Source organism: Dasypus novemcinctus, chromosome 14 (assembly GCF_030445035.2).
Source record: "Dasypus novemcinctus isolate mDasNov1 chromosome 14, mDasNov1.1.hap2, whole genome shotgun sequence".
NCBI classification, from domain to species: Eukaryota; Metazoa; Chordata; class Mammalia; order Cingulata; family Dasypodidae; genus Dasypus; species Dasypus novemcinctus.
In genome coordinates, this window is record NC_080686.1 from 93,440,156 (window position 1) to 93,452,262 (window position 12,107).

A 12,107-nucleotide genomic window follows, 5' to 3' on the forward strand; every position below is an offset into this window, starting at 1 on the left:
CCTAATGTTAATAATTGCTATTATTATGCAGAAGCAACTCATCTCATGAGATTCCACAAAGTTGCTCTTGTCATCCCAATTTTCAGATAAGGAAACTGAAGTGAATGGAATGTAAATGACTTGCAGAAGGTAAATGGCTGGTGACTGGTGGAACTGTAAAGTCAGAGCCTGTTCTTTTTGACTCCAAAGCTCTTACTTACACCAGAGAAAACTGGGTTCTCAGATCTCTTTTCCCTAACCTTTTCTTCCTTTTGATGGACTTACAAAATGCTCAAGCCCAAATGCCTGGAAAGGAGCATGCCTGAATAATAAAATGTTTTTTTTTTTTTAAAGATTTATTTATTTCTCTCCCGTTCTCCCCCTGCCCCAGTTGTCTGTTCTGTGTCTACTTGCTGTTTTTTGTCTGCTTCTGTTGTTGTCAGCAGCACAGGAATCTGTGCTTTTTTTTTGCTGCGTCACCTTGCTGTGTCAGCTCTCTGTGTGTGAGGCACCATTCCTGGGCAGGCTGCACTTTCTTTGGCACTGGGTGGTTCTCCTTGCACGGCGCACTCCTTTCGCGTGGGTCTCCCCTACGCGGGGAACACCCCCGCATGGCAGGGCACTCCTTGTGCGCATCAGCACTGCAAATGGGCCAGCTCCACACGGGTCAAGGAGGCCCAGGGTTTGTGGTAGATGGACGCCCTAACCACTGGGCCAAGTCCACTTGCCAATAATAAAGTGTTAATTCTCACCCTGCCACCAATGGAAATGCTGGTGCTGTGGGTGGCACCTATTAGCCTAGATCCACTACTTTCCTTCATTAGAAGTTTGGATTATTCCAGAGGATCTTTCAAGAGCACTGAACACCTGCAAAGCAGTAGCAGCAGCAACAGCCTGAGCTGCATCTGCCCAGAACCCCCATTAATAGTTCATTTCTCCTTTTCTGTTCTTTGATGTCTTAAGATTTGATGCCCTGCCCTTTTATCCAATTGCATTTTTTTTTTAATAAAGCAAAGAACAACTAACCAACCAAACAAAGAGAGTCAAAGAAAGGAGATGAAATGTATGCATTCCCTGCTTGCTCTTTCCTGGCCTTCACATCACCCTTGGTCGTAATTATTTTCTCAGCTACTTGAAGTCCACTAATCTCTAGGTTTTACTGTAGGATAATACTGTTGAAATACAGACATTACTAAACTAGAAACTGTAAATGTGAAAGGATTTTTGCTTTCAGTATTTTGAAGTATGTTTTCCTAACGTCCTGTCTTAGTATCTTTTCAGGGAAGTGCATCTGCCAATTTCTGAGGTGAACTTGATGGTTATTTCCAACTTGCTACAACAAAACCCTAGAGTTCCAAAAATTCCTTGCACAGAATCTCCTGGACCGACTTGGCATGTGCTTGACACAAGTGGCTCCTTACTCTTGGGAATGAAGACAAGGCAGCTGGTGATGCTGTGCACCTGTGCATGTATGTGGCCTGAAAACTAACGAACCGTCAACTTGATTCGGTTTAAAACACATTAATCCCTATTCTGGAAGATGACCACTGGAATTTCCGTTTTAAAGAGCCCCCCAAAGCAGGACTGAGGAAGGACTCAGTGATGAGTGGAAGGCAGGGCCTGTGGGGCCGAGCAGTCTGGGGAACCACTGAGTTCAAGGGCGAGGACTGTCACTTACAGTGTGGGACCCATGCTCATCCCCTAACTTCTCCTCATGTAAAACTGAGGAGCATGATGACTGGACTAATTTTCACAAGGTAGTAAAGAAATGAGTATGTCATCTTTGGCATGCACCGGAAAGCAGCCCACACCTGTGCCTCCGGGCCCTTTCTCCCTGAGGGTTGGGTCTGGAAGTGGCTCTGTGTTCTTATCTTGGTTCACACACCTAAGGAAAACCCTTTGGACTGAGACTGAATAAATATTGCTCAAAGATGATGTTCCCAGGTATTCCACCCTAGTGAAAGGAGGTAAGAAAGAAACTTTCTGCCCAGACTAAAAATCTGGCAACCAGTGAACTTTCAAAGTCATATTTTTAAGGTTTGAAAAACTCTGGGCTATCTGATTTCCCTGAGGAGTGTCTTTTCATTCCCAAGTCTGCAAAAAGGAGTTAGGAGGGAAAAGGAATAAAACAAAATAATTAAATATGAGAATAAAAACTATTTTTGAGAGGAATTTTTAAAAAGACCATTGTATGAGTTTGTGATCATCAGAGAAGTGAGTGAGGTAGTCCCCCCGTAGACTGGAGGAAAGGGAAGCAGTGCTGTTCAAAGGCATGGTCTGCAGACTGGTACCAGGCTCAGGTGCAAGATGCTTCCACAGACAGGGAGTAAACATTTTCTCACCGAGCATGAGCACCAGCCCCAGTCAGCTGATCACACGTGGAGAGGCACCGGAAGATCACTAAAACCACTTCTCTAATCCTAGCTGTTGCCGCTATCAGCCAGCTAAGAGACAAAAGGTGCTAAGATGGCTTACCTTGATTGCTGAGACAGTCCCTCAAACTTGTTTGTGGTCTTACTTGAAGATGATGGACCCACATCGTTACCTATGGAGAAAACCCAATGTAAAAATCCATCTTCAGACAGGGAAAAGGAACGTGGGGATTTGGCAGAGTGCCTCCCTCAGCCCCAGAAAGGCATTTAAGAGATTCGACCCAGGACAGTATGCATTTCTGACCCTGAAACAAAACACAAAATTAAGCACAGTTTTTGGGCTTTGACAATGTTGTCGAAGGCATATCAAAGAGGCGAGCATCTGCTCTCTGAACCAGGCCTCTTCAGATGATGCAATGTTGGCATGTCTTATTGGTTCAGGGCTTGTCCTTCGCTTGGGGGCAGGGAAAGAGCAGGTCCCCATGCCAGGAGACAACCCCCTAGTAACCAAATCAGAAGAAACATGGCTCACAAGCTACGTGCACGTGTGCACGGGGACACTAACTCATCAGCAAAGTGGCATCACCCGTGTTCTGCTGGGCAAGGTCACTGGTCACTTATTTACTCATCACTCACTCATTCATTTATTCAAACATTAACACTACTAAGTACCTACTATGTGCATAGCATGAGTGTGGAGAAGGAGACAGAAAAGTAAATCAACTACTGTCACTGATCTTGCAGAGTTTACAATCTGGCCTGGGAAATGCAGATATAACTATATGAATAACATGAAATGACATGAATGCTGAAAAGAGGCTGCTGTGAGAATGAAGAGGAAATCGTGTCTAAAAATCTAACTGGGAGGAGGGGGCAGGGAATATTGTTGGGAGAACACGGCATCTGAGCAGGGAGAAGAACTTTCTAATGGGGAGCAGCAAAACTGGAGGCATAGAGATGGAGTAAGTATGCTTTGTCCAGGAGAAGGTAAAAAGACTGGTTTGAAAGAAAATGGGCTATTCTGTGACCACTTCCATGGTGGGAGAAATGCAGGGCAGTCCTGGGGTCCCAAGCTGCCAGGTACTTGGAAGGTATCCTCTGGAACCTGGGGGGGCACAAGTGTTTCTGGGGCTCTCTTTCATTTCCTTGCCTGCCCTTCCAATGACTGCTCTGGAAACTCCAAGTATTCTCCTTCAGCAGCCTCCCTTCCCAACCATTCCTGCCCAGAAGTCATAATCCCTCCAGCTGGCGCTGGGAAGGGGCTGGTTGTGGAGGCTCAGAAATGGGAGTGTAGATTTAGAGAAGAAGGGCTTAGAAAAGAACTAATCAGCACTCCAGGATAGATGTGCTCAACAGTGTCGACAGTTGTCCAAATGCTTTGACATCTATTCTCCCATTCTTCCTCACAATGGCATGAGAGCTTGGTATCATTATCCCCACTTTAAAGATGAGGAAACAAGGTCAGGTACATGAATGGCTACAGATAACAAGGCTAAATGATGAACTGGGAGCCCTGCCCACAAGTCTTAGGGTTCTTCACTGCTCAGCATGATTCCATTTTAACCTTAACAAGAGTAACTACCATTTATCAAGACTATGAGTAAGATACTAGTCTAAGTCCCTTATGTTAATGATGCTTATGAGATAGGTAATTAACTCTGCCCTATTTTATATTTGAAAAAGCACACAGGGAGGTAAAGTAACTTGCCCAAGGTCAAGTGGCTGGTAAGGGTCAGAATTGGGATCCAAAGCCAGTAGCATACCTTCAGGTCTATGATCTGAACTTACACTTTCTATGACTTGTATGTTCTGTGACCCCCCAACTCTGTGGGGGCAAGAAGGAGGATTACTGAACAGGGACAGGTTGGCAGATTACTACAATTTAGCTGTGTCCCTCCTGGACAGAATGTTCTATAACTCTAGGTACATTGATGCAAAAAGAAACAAGATGAACTGAGGTTACCAGGGCCAAAAACTTTCAAATTTAGTTTTGTTCAGCTTTGGTAACATACTCCTTCTAGCCATCAATACATTTCCATGAGCCCACTAATTTAATGACTTTTTACTAAATCCTCTGAGGTATGGTTTCCTTTAAGAAAAATATTTCTTTCCAGTACTATGCTCAATGCAGAATCTCCAGGGCTTGGATATCAAATTTCATACTTTCAGACTTAACGTGAGTCCTAACAACCTAAGTCAAAGAGAGTTCTAGGTTTGGGGAATAAACTGTTGTACCTGCTAACTCCCTTGCCAGGGAGAAAATATTCCAAACCAGTAATTCTTAACCCAGTTGTGCATGAGACTGTGAATGTGAGACCATCAAGGCTACAAAGCCTCTTGGCCCCACTTGTGGTCATCCACCCTGCTGTCACACAAATGAGTAATTTTGTCAGGGACTGCTGCCCATTACCTAGACCCAAATGTCCACTGTGTTCATTCAACTCTCCCTGCTAGTCACTCAAAGTGATGTTCCACTCTCCAAAGACAATGTGTGTTTTCACGCCCCTGTAACTTTGCCACCTTTGGTTCTGTCTACTTGAAATGCCTGTCACCTCCCACTTGATGAATTCCTATGCAACCTTCAAAGAACATCTCCAAAGTCACTTCCTGAGCATTCTTCCCCAGCCAGACTTGATCATTCCCTCCTTCCTGTGAGCCCGTGACTCTCGGTCATGGAAACTGGATGGTTAAAAGCTACAGATTTTGAAGCCAGGCAAACCTGGGTTTGAATTCCAGTTTTACCACTGAGCAGTGTTATGGTCCTGGATTAAACTGCTTATTCTTAAGTCTCAGTTTTCTAATCTATAAAAATAGGAATAGAAACAGAACCTACTACCCTAAATGGTTATGACCATTTAAGGAGATAGACTAGGAAGTGCTGGGCACAATGCTGGTCCCTAGGAAGCATACATGGGAATGATGATTATTCTAGCTCTTGGATGGAATGTGACAGAAACGATGAGGACTGGTATTCAGTGTGTGAGCCCCACAAAGACAGGGACTCTACCTTGTTCATCTCTGTGACCTGCTCACCAGCACAGAGCAGAAAACACGTGTCTGCTCTAAGATAGGAACAACAGGCTGACTCACCAATTTCTCTGTCCATGGCTTGATTTTTCACATACCAGGGTATGTGGTCATCTGTGGTTTGCTGGACAGGAATCCTGTTGTTCTCATAGCTAGGCAAAGGCCACCTGCTATGCCTGGGAAAAGTGTGGCTTAGAAAAGGTTCTGGAAATACGATCGTGTTTGAGGGAGGAGAGTGACAAGCAAAAATATGGAAGCAGCTTCTTGCTCTTGCCTAGCAATTTGGAAAAGGATCCTGATATATCATACAGACATGTGTGAGAGCTGGAAATAAAGGTGCTGGGCAGGCAACTGAAGAAGTTGGGGCTAAGATTCTAGACCACAGCTCAGAAGCTGTGGGTTGAGAGTCTATGCAAAGACAGGAAGGTCACAGCCTAGCAGTGAATGGCGCAAGGGCTCCAGGCCTCTTCTGGAGTAGTGGACAAGGGCACTGTCTTGGAATCAGAGTTGGGCTCAAATCCCGGCTCACAAGTCATAGGTTTTGTGATCAGATGCATGTCATCTGATTTCTCCATGTTTCAATTTCCTCCTTCTCATCAACTAGGGATGATGACAGTCCTGATGTTATAGGATGGCTGTGAGGGCCAATGCACAGTGCCTGCTACATGGCAAACAATCTATGAATGGCTATAGCTATTACTATATCCAGAACTGTGAGGAAGATAGGGTTGAAAAGGGGAGAGGCAGTGGTGGGGGAGTAGGGAGGGAGCGGCTGACATGGTTTCCCAGTGGTCACTCAAGCTAATGATAGGCAGAACCCAGATCAAAACTCAAGCCTCTAGAACGTTCTTTCAGTGCACTTCACAGATTAGCATGATGTACGCTACAGACAAAGGACAGAAGTCTCAGGGGAAACGCTCTCAGGTATTAATAGCAAAAATCTTGAGTGTGAGAAAAGTTAATGTCAATGGTGACATGAATGGATGATTAGAGGCTTTTTTTCCCTTTGTTTTTACCTGTAAGAACCTCAGAGTCAAATCTATGGCCCGCTTCTAGCCACTAATATGCATTCTAATATGCATTTTGTGAAGAGATTTCACTATGGGGTGTTATTTTACTTTGCTACGTTTATTCTCTCTTTGCCCTAATTTCTTTATTAATTAAATTGTGTTTTATGTGCTGGTCTGTTACAAGGTAGATCATAAAGTATTCTATCTCAAAAGGGGAGCTTTAATGAAATGCCATCTGAAAATCTATGTCCCACAAAACCCAAATCTGCCCAAAGGCCTATTTGTTTTTTTATCAAGTCTGCCTTAGAGGTCTCCTGAGACAGATGGTTGAATTCAGCACAGTAGTGAGGCTGAAGTAATGTGATGCTTGGGCTATTTTGGGTGCTGTGGATGAAGCCCAGTGTGGCCCTCCCCGCCCGGACAGATCTGAAGCGGCACGCCAGGACTCCGTGCCGCAGACGGAGGAGGACGCACAGGCAGGTGGCGTGTGCTCCTACTTCCTGGCCTACCTGTGCTGAGTGTGTCTCTACATCAGGGCTCAGAGTCAAAGAGACAACTGCTGGGAGGATGAATGGTCAATGGGATCACTCGACCATCTCTGGCAAGTACAGAGCTGTCATGTGCTGTCACAGCAGAGCAGGAAAAGGGTGAGGAATGCAGGCTCTCACGGCCCCCCACGCCGGGGCTGAATTGTGGCTCCCCCATGTACTTACTAGCTCTGAGACCACGGGCACATCATTTAACCAGTGTCCTTATACTTAAAGGTGAGATAGCAACACCCCTACTCTGTGGGGCTATTACCAATTAGATAAGGCATGTAAATGCACAATGCCTGGCACACTGCAAGAGCACTTGTAAGTGTTAACCTGTTAAATTTTACATACAAAGTTTTCTATCAAAAGATTATTAATAATCAAGAATGACATTTCCTTTTTTCTTACAGGCTATCCACCTGTATCAAGAGTTTATTGGGAAGCGGATTTGGCTCAAGTGATACAGCGTCTGCCTTCCACACGGGAGGTCCAGGGTTCAAACCCAGCGTCTTCTGACCCATGTGATGAGCTGGCCCATGCACAGTGCTGATGCATGCAAGGAGTGCTGCGCCATGCAGGGGTATCCCCCACATAGGGGAGCCCCACGCACAAGGAGTGTACCCCAAAAGGAGAGCCACCCATACGAAAAAAGTGCAGCCTGCCCAGGAGTGGTGCTGCATACATGGAGAGCTGATGCAGCAAGATGATGCAACAAAGAGAGACACAGATTCCCAGTGCCACTGACAAGAATACAAGCAGACACAGAAGAACACACAGAGAATGGACACAGAGTAGACAACTGGAGGAGGGGGTTGGGGGGAGGGGAGCGAAATTAAAAAGAAAAAAAAAAAAAGAATTTATGAAGGGGGAAGTGGATGTGGCCCAACTGATAGAGCATCTGCCTACCATATGGAGGGTCCAGGGTTTGATACCCAGGGTCTCCTGACCCGTGTGGTGTACTGGCTCACATGCAGCGCTGCTGCGCACAAGGAGTGCCGTGCCATGCAGGGGCGCCCCTGCATAGGGGAGTCCCATATGCTAGGAGTGTGCCCTGCAAGAGAGCCAACCCCGTGTGAAAAAAGTGCAGCCCGCCCAGGAGTGGTGCCACACACATGGAGAACTGACACAGCAAGATGACGCAATAAAAAGAGATGCAGTTTTCCAGTGCCACCTGATAATGCCAGTAGACGCAGAAGAATACACAGCAAATGGGTGCAAAGAGCAGACAACAGGGAGAAAAAAAAAAAAAAGAAAAGAATTTATGAGGGAAGCAGATGTGGCTCAAGTGACAGAGCTTCCGGCTACCATTTGGGAGGACCTGGGTTCGATCCCTGGAGCCTCCTGGTGTAAAAGAAGAAGAGAACGCATGCCCATGTGGTGAACCAGTGCCCACCTGAGTGCCCACATAGTGAACCAGTGCCTGCACAAGTGAGTCACGGAGCAAGATTATGACGCATCAAAAGAAAGTCAAGGGGAAGTGCAGCAGAAACCAGGAGGTGGCACAATTGACGGGGAACCTCTCTCCCCATCAGAGGTCTCCAGAATTGAATCCCAGTGAATATGAGAGGAGAGAAAAGACAACACAGACAGCAAAAACAGCAGACTGGGAGGAGGGGATAAATAAATAAATTTAAAAAAAAAATTTATGAAGGTATGAAATGGAATTTGAGAGGTGGAAAAGTGGTCTTTATCATGAAGGAAGCATGGCCTTTTGTGAAGCAGATGTATTAAAGATTATAATTCTCTGGCCCATGTTCTCACAAATGCATCAATATCAATAATCTCATTTATTTTCTCCCACCTTTCATCTGCCAAGGCCCAACTCAAGCTCTATCTCTTCCTTAAAACATTCTTGGCTCTACCACTTAACAGTTGTACATTAACTGTTGAACAGCTGAACATGCCACATATCTATACTGGACTCTCGTTTGTAAACTAACAAACTGCTACTGCTATTTTGGTAGGGAACTGTTAGTTATTAACATAATCTAAGGTTTGTTTTTAATACAAACCTATTTGGACAGGGCTCCCTCCTTAGAGAAAGAATTGCTGGGGCCAGCACAAAGGACTGAGCAAGACTAACAATCAGTACAGAGAAGGGTGATCATCGGCAGAGCCAACGCCTGTTGGTCACGGCTGCTGTGCAAATGGGCTGCACGCCCGCCGGAGGTGCCCCTGAGGCCAGGACCAGAAGTATGGTGGGAGAACCAGCAAAGGCTACATGCTTCAGAACCTGGCAGGTGGAAACCTCCTCCTGGCTGCTGTGCTGCAGGTGGGTCACGGGGGTGACGCCGCGAGCTTTGTGGAGGTGTGGATGGTTGGTGAGACCACCATGTGCAACAATGGAGAGGTGTGAACAGGAGGCCCGTGAAGAGACGGGGGTGGAGGGGAACACTAGCAGGAAGGCTCAGTTTTGCCTACGTCACACGTTTCATTCTTCCCATCAGCTCACTCACTCAGATCGCTTTCCTAACATTTAGGATGCAAGTGTGAGCTTTTGACAATAACCACAAACCCCAAGTCTCCCTTCTGAATCTGTGAAAAGTAAATCCCAGGCAGAGTGGAGTACATCTCACAGCTACTAAGAAAACAACGAGGACGAGAAGATAAAGTGATCATGGAGGCAACAGATTTTCCCAGAAAGCCCCTGGGAGCACAGTGCTGGTGTACTTTGGAATTCTGGACTTCAGATCTGAGAGAGAATAACTTTCTGTTCTTTTAAGCCATCAAATTTGTGGTAATCTATACAGCTACCTTGGGAAACATGTACAGATCTACATGCCTGTCTACTGTCCATCCATCCAGCAAAAGGCCAGGCTGACAAGTAATGATAACAGTAGCTAACATTCGTTAGCGCTTTGTACATACTGGGTTCTATGCTTTCTGTGTCTTTCTTATTTAGTCCTCACAAAAAGTCTAAGTGTGACACAGGCACTAGCCCCATGGCACTACAGCCCTATGCTCTTCCTGAAAGGGAGACAGCACACACCCTCCTAAGAGTCCATACGTACTGGGAAAGACAGATAAGTAAACAGGGCCACTGTGATAACCCCTAGGCCACAGGGGCAGAGTGGAAGTGGGGGTAATGGCTGCAGCGTAAGAGGCCTTTGAAGCAAGTGACAGGGGGAGATCTTTAAGAATGACTAAGCATTAACACAAAGGAGTGGAGGGAAGAATATTTTAGGTTGATGGCATGCTGTGAACATAGCCTGGGAACTTAATATATGTTGGTATGTCAGACACATCCTGTTACAGGGGTAGAGAATTGAGACTGGGGAGACCTAAAAGGCTGCTCCTCTCCTATGGCCTGGTGTTTGGTGACTACCCACCACAGCCCTGGCCCTGGTCTCTGGCAGGTCTAAGGCCCTCATCTTCATGAGTTGGCATCACAGAGAAATGCTGCCTTAAGAGTCTGACTGCCCCTGTGCTTTACTGGTGACCAGGCTGGTCACTGCAACATAATGTTAGCAAGAGACAAGGTACAGATAAAACCACGCAGTGGTCAGACAACATGGGGCGTGATCGTTAGGATCAGAGTGACTTTAACCTGCCTGGTGAGAAGTTCAGCAGGGTGGGGGCACACGCACCTGCTACTCACCTGTATCTGTAGGTGCCTTAAAGTGTATCTCACGTATGTGTATAAACACCAACATGTAAAGAACAGCCTCGACAACTCCAGAATTACCCTTTGGGGTTGTTTGAGTGCCACTCCCAAAGTAAGTAACATGTGGGGAACTGTTAATTTTTACCAAAGAAAAATTTTGATTTTGTTCAAGGCTGGGCTGTAGGCAAGAGGCGCTTAGCAGGTAAAAAAACCCAGCAGGCTGCCTTGTGCCCACATCTCTGCTGCTTCTAGTTCTCTGTCAGTTGTGCCGTAACTGCTATAAAGTGCTAATCACTTTGTTTCTTGGTGAAAAATGCCCATACCATCACTACCATCAGCACCTCCACAGACACAAAAAAGACCACTGCTAGTTCTGCAGCTGGGTGATATAACTGAAAAGTCTAAAACAGTGATGCTCCTGAAGCCAGAAAACAGACATTTGGACAATTTAATCATGGAATGCTTGAATTTCTAAGTTGAATATAGGCATTAAAAAACTACACAAAAATAAAAACTGGCTAAACTACAGGATTAAATTTAGCGAAATTTGAAAAGAAGGTTAAATTGTGATTGGTGATATGAAAATCTGCAGGGAAAGCTGTGACTTTCTACAGAATTTATTTGGGGGAAAGTCCTTTCTGATGAAATATGTGGAGTCTTGAAGGTCTTAGATGGCAACCTATCAACGTCAAAGGCAACCTTAATCTTCTACCTATGTATGCATGTGCCTGCGTGCCTCAACTCTTCTTGTTTGTTTTTCCTGGAAACTAATTTGTTAATCCATCTCAAAGACTCCTCCTTGGCAAAGCCTTCCCTTGCTTTTCCATGCAGTGCATAGGCTATTCTCCCCCAGCATTTCCATAGTATTTTGTTACCATGTCTACCCTAACAGTAAAGAACATACATTTTAATTGATTGTTTACAGGTCTGACTCCCTCACTAGATACGAGCTCCTTAAGCATATGGATTCAAAAGGTTCAACCACTGATTCAAAAGGTTCAACCACTGGGCATAGTAAATGCCCAAAACAAGTATGCTGAGTCAGAAAATGAACAGCTAAACACCCAGAGAGACACACAGACAGAGAGGTGGAGAGAAACACAAACTTCCTGGCATATGGACCAGATGCCAACAGGTGAGCTAATCTTTAAATGGTAGTATGTCTTTTTCTGAAGACTTCAAAAATTTAGAACACCTGATACAGGTTTTTTTTTTTTTTAGATATTTTTTATTATGTTTTAAGGAGGCACCAGGGATTGAACCAAGGATGTCCTCATACATGGGAAGCAAATGCTCAACCACTTCAGCTATATCTCCTCCCCTGATATAGGCTTTTGAGGCTACTTAAAAGCTACCTCCCAGTATAAGGACAATAAGAAAACCAAGACCAAAGCCCAACAAAAAAGAAAGGAAGTAAAAAAATCCCACAACAATACTTGCTATAAAGAACAGGTGAGCTGTGCAAACTACCATGCTCCTTTGGCACAGCTTATCTGAGTGCATTGCGGGTCAGGACATTGTCCAGTACTGGGAGACAATGGTCAGAAGACTCAGTTTTTTGCCTTTCATCAGATGGCAGGCT

General features: G+C 45.2%; 1 protein-coding gene across 2 annotated transcripts in view; it reads right to left on the reverse strand.

Annotated features, from left to right (window-relative positions):
- ASAP1 (ArfGAP with SH3 domain, ankyrin repeat and PH domain 1) overlaps positions 1 to 12,107 on the reverse strand; it is a 358,576-nt gene that overhangs the window by 17,965 nt on the left and 328,504 nt on the right. For both annotated transcript variants that reach the window (XM_004451154.5, XM_058276037.1), the window contains one exon: positions 2,455 to 2,524. In XM_004451154.5, coding sequence (XP_004451211.1) covers positions 2,455 to 2,524 — 70 coding nt within the window. The remainder of the gene's footprint in view (positions 1 to 2,454; positions 2,525 to 12,107) is intronic.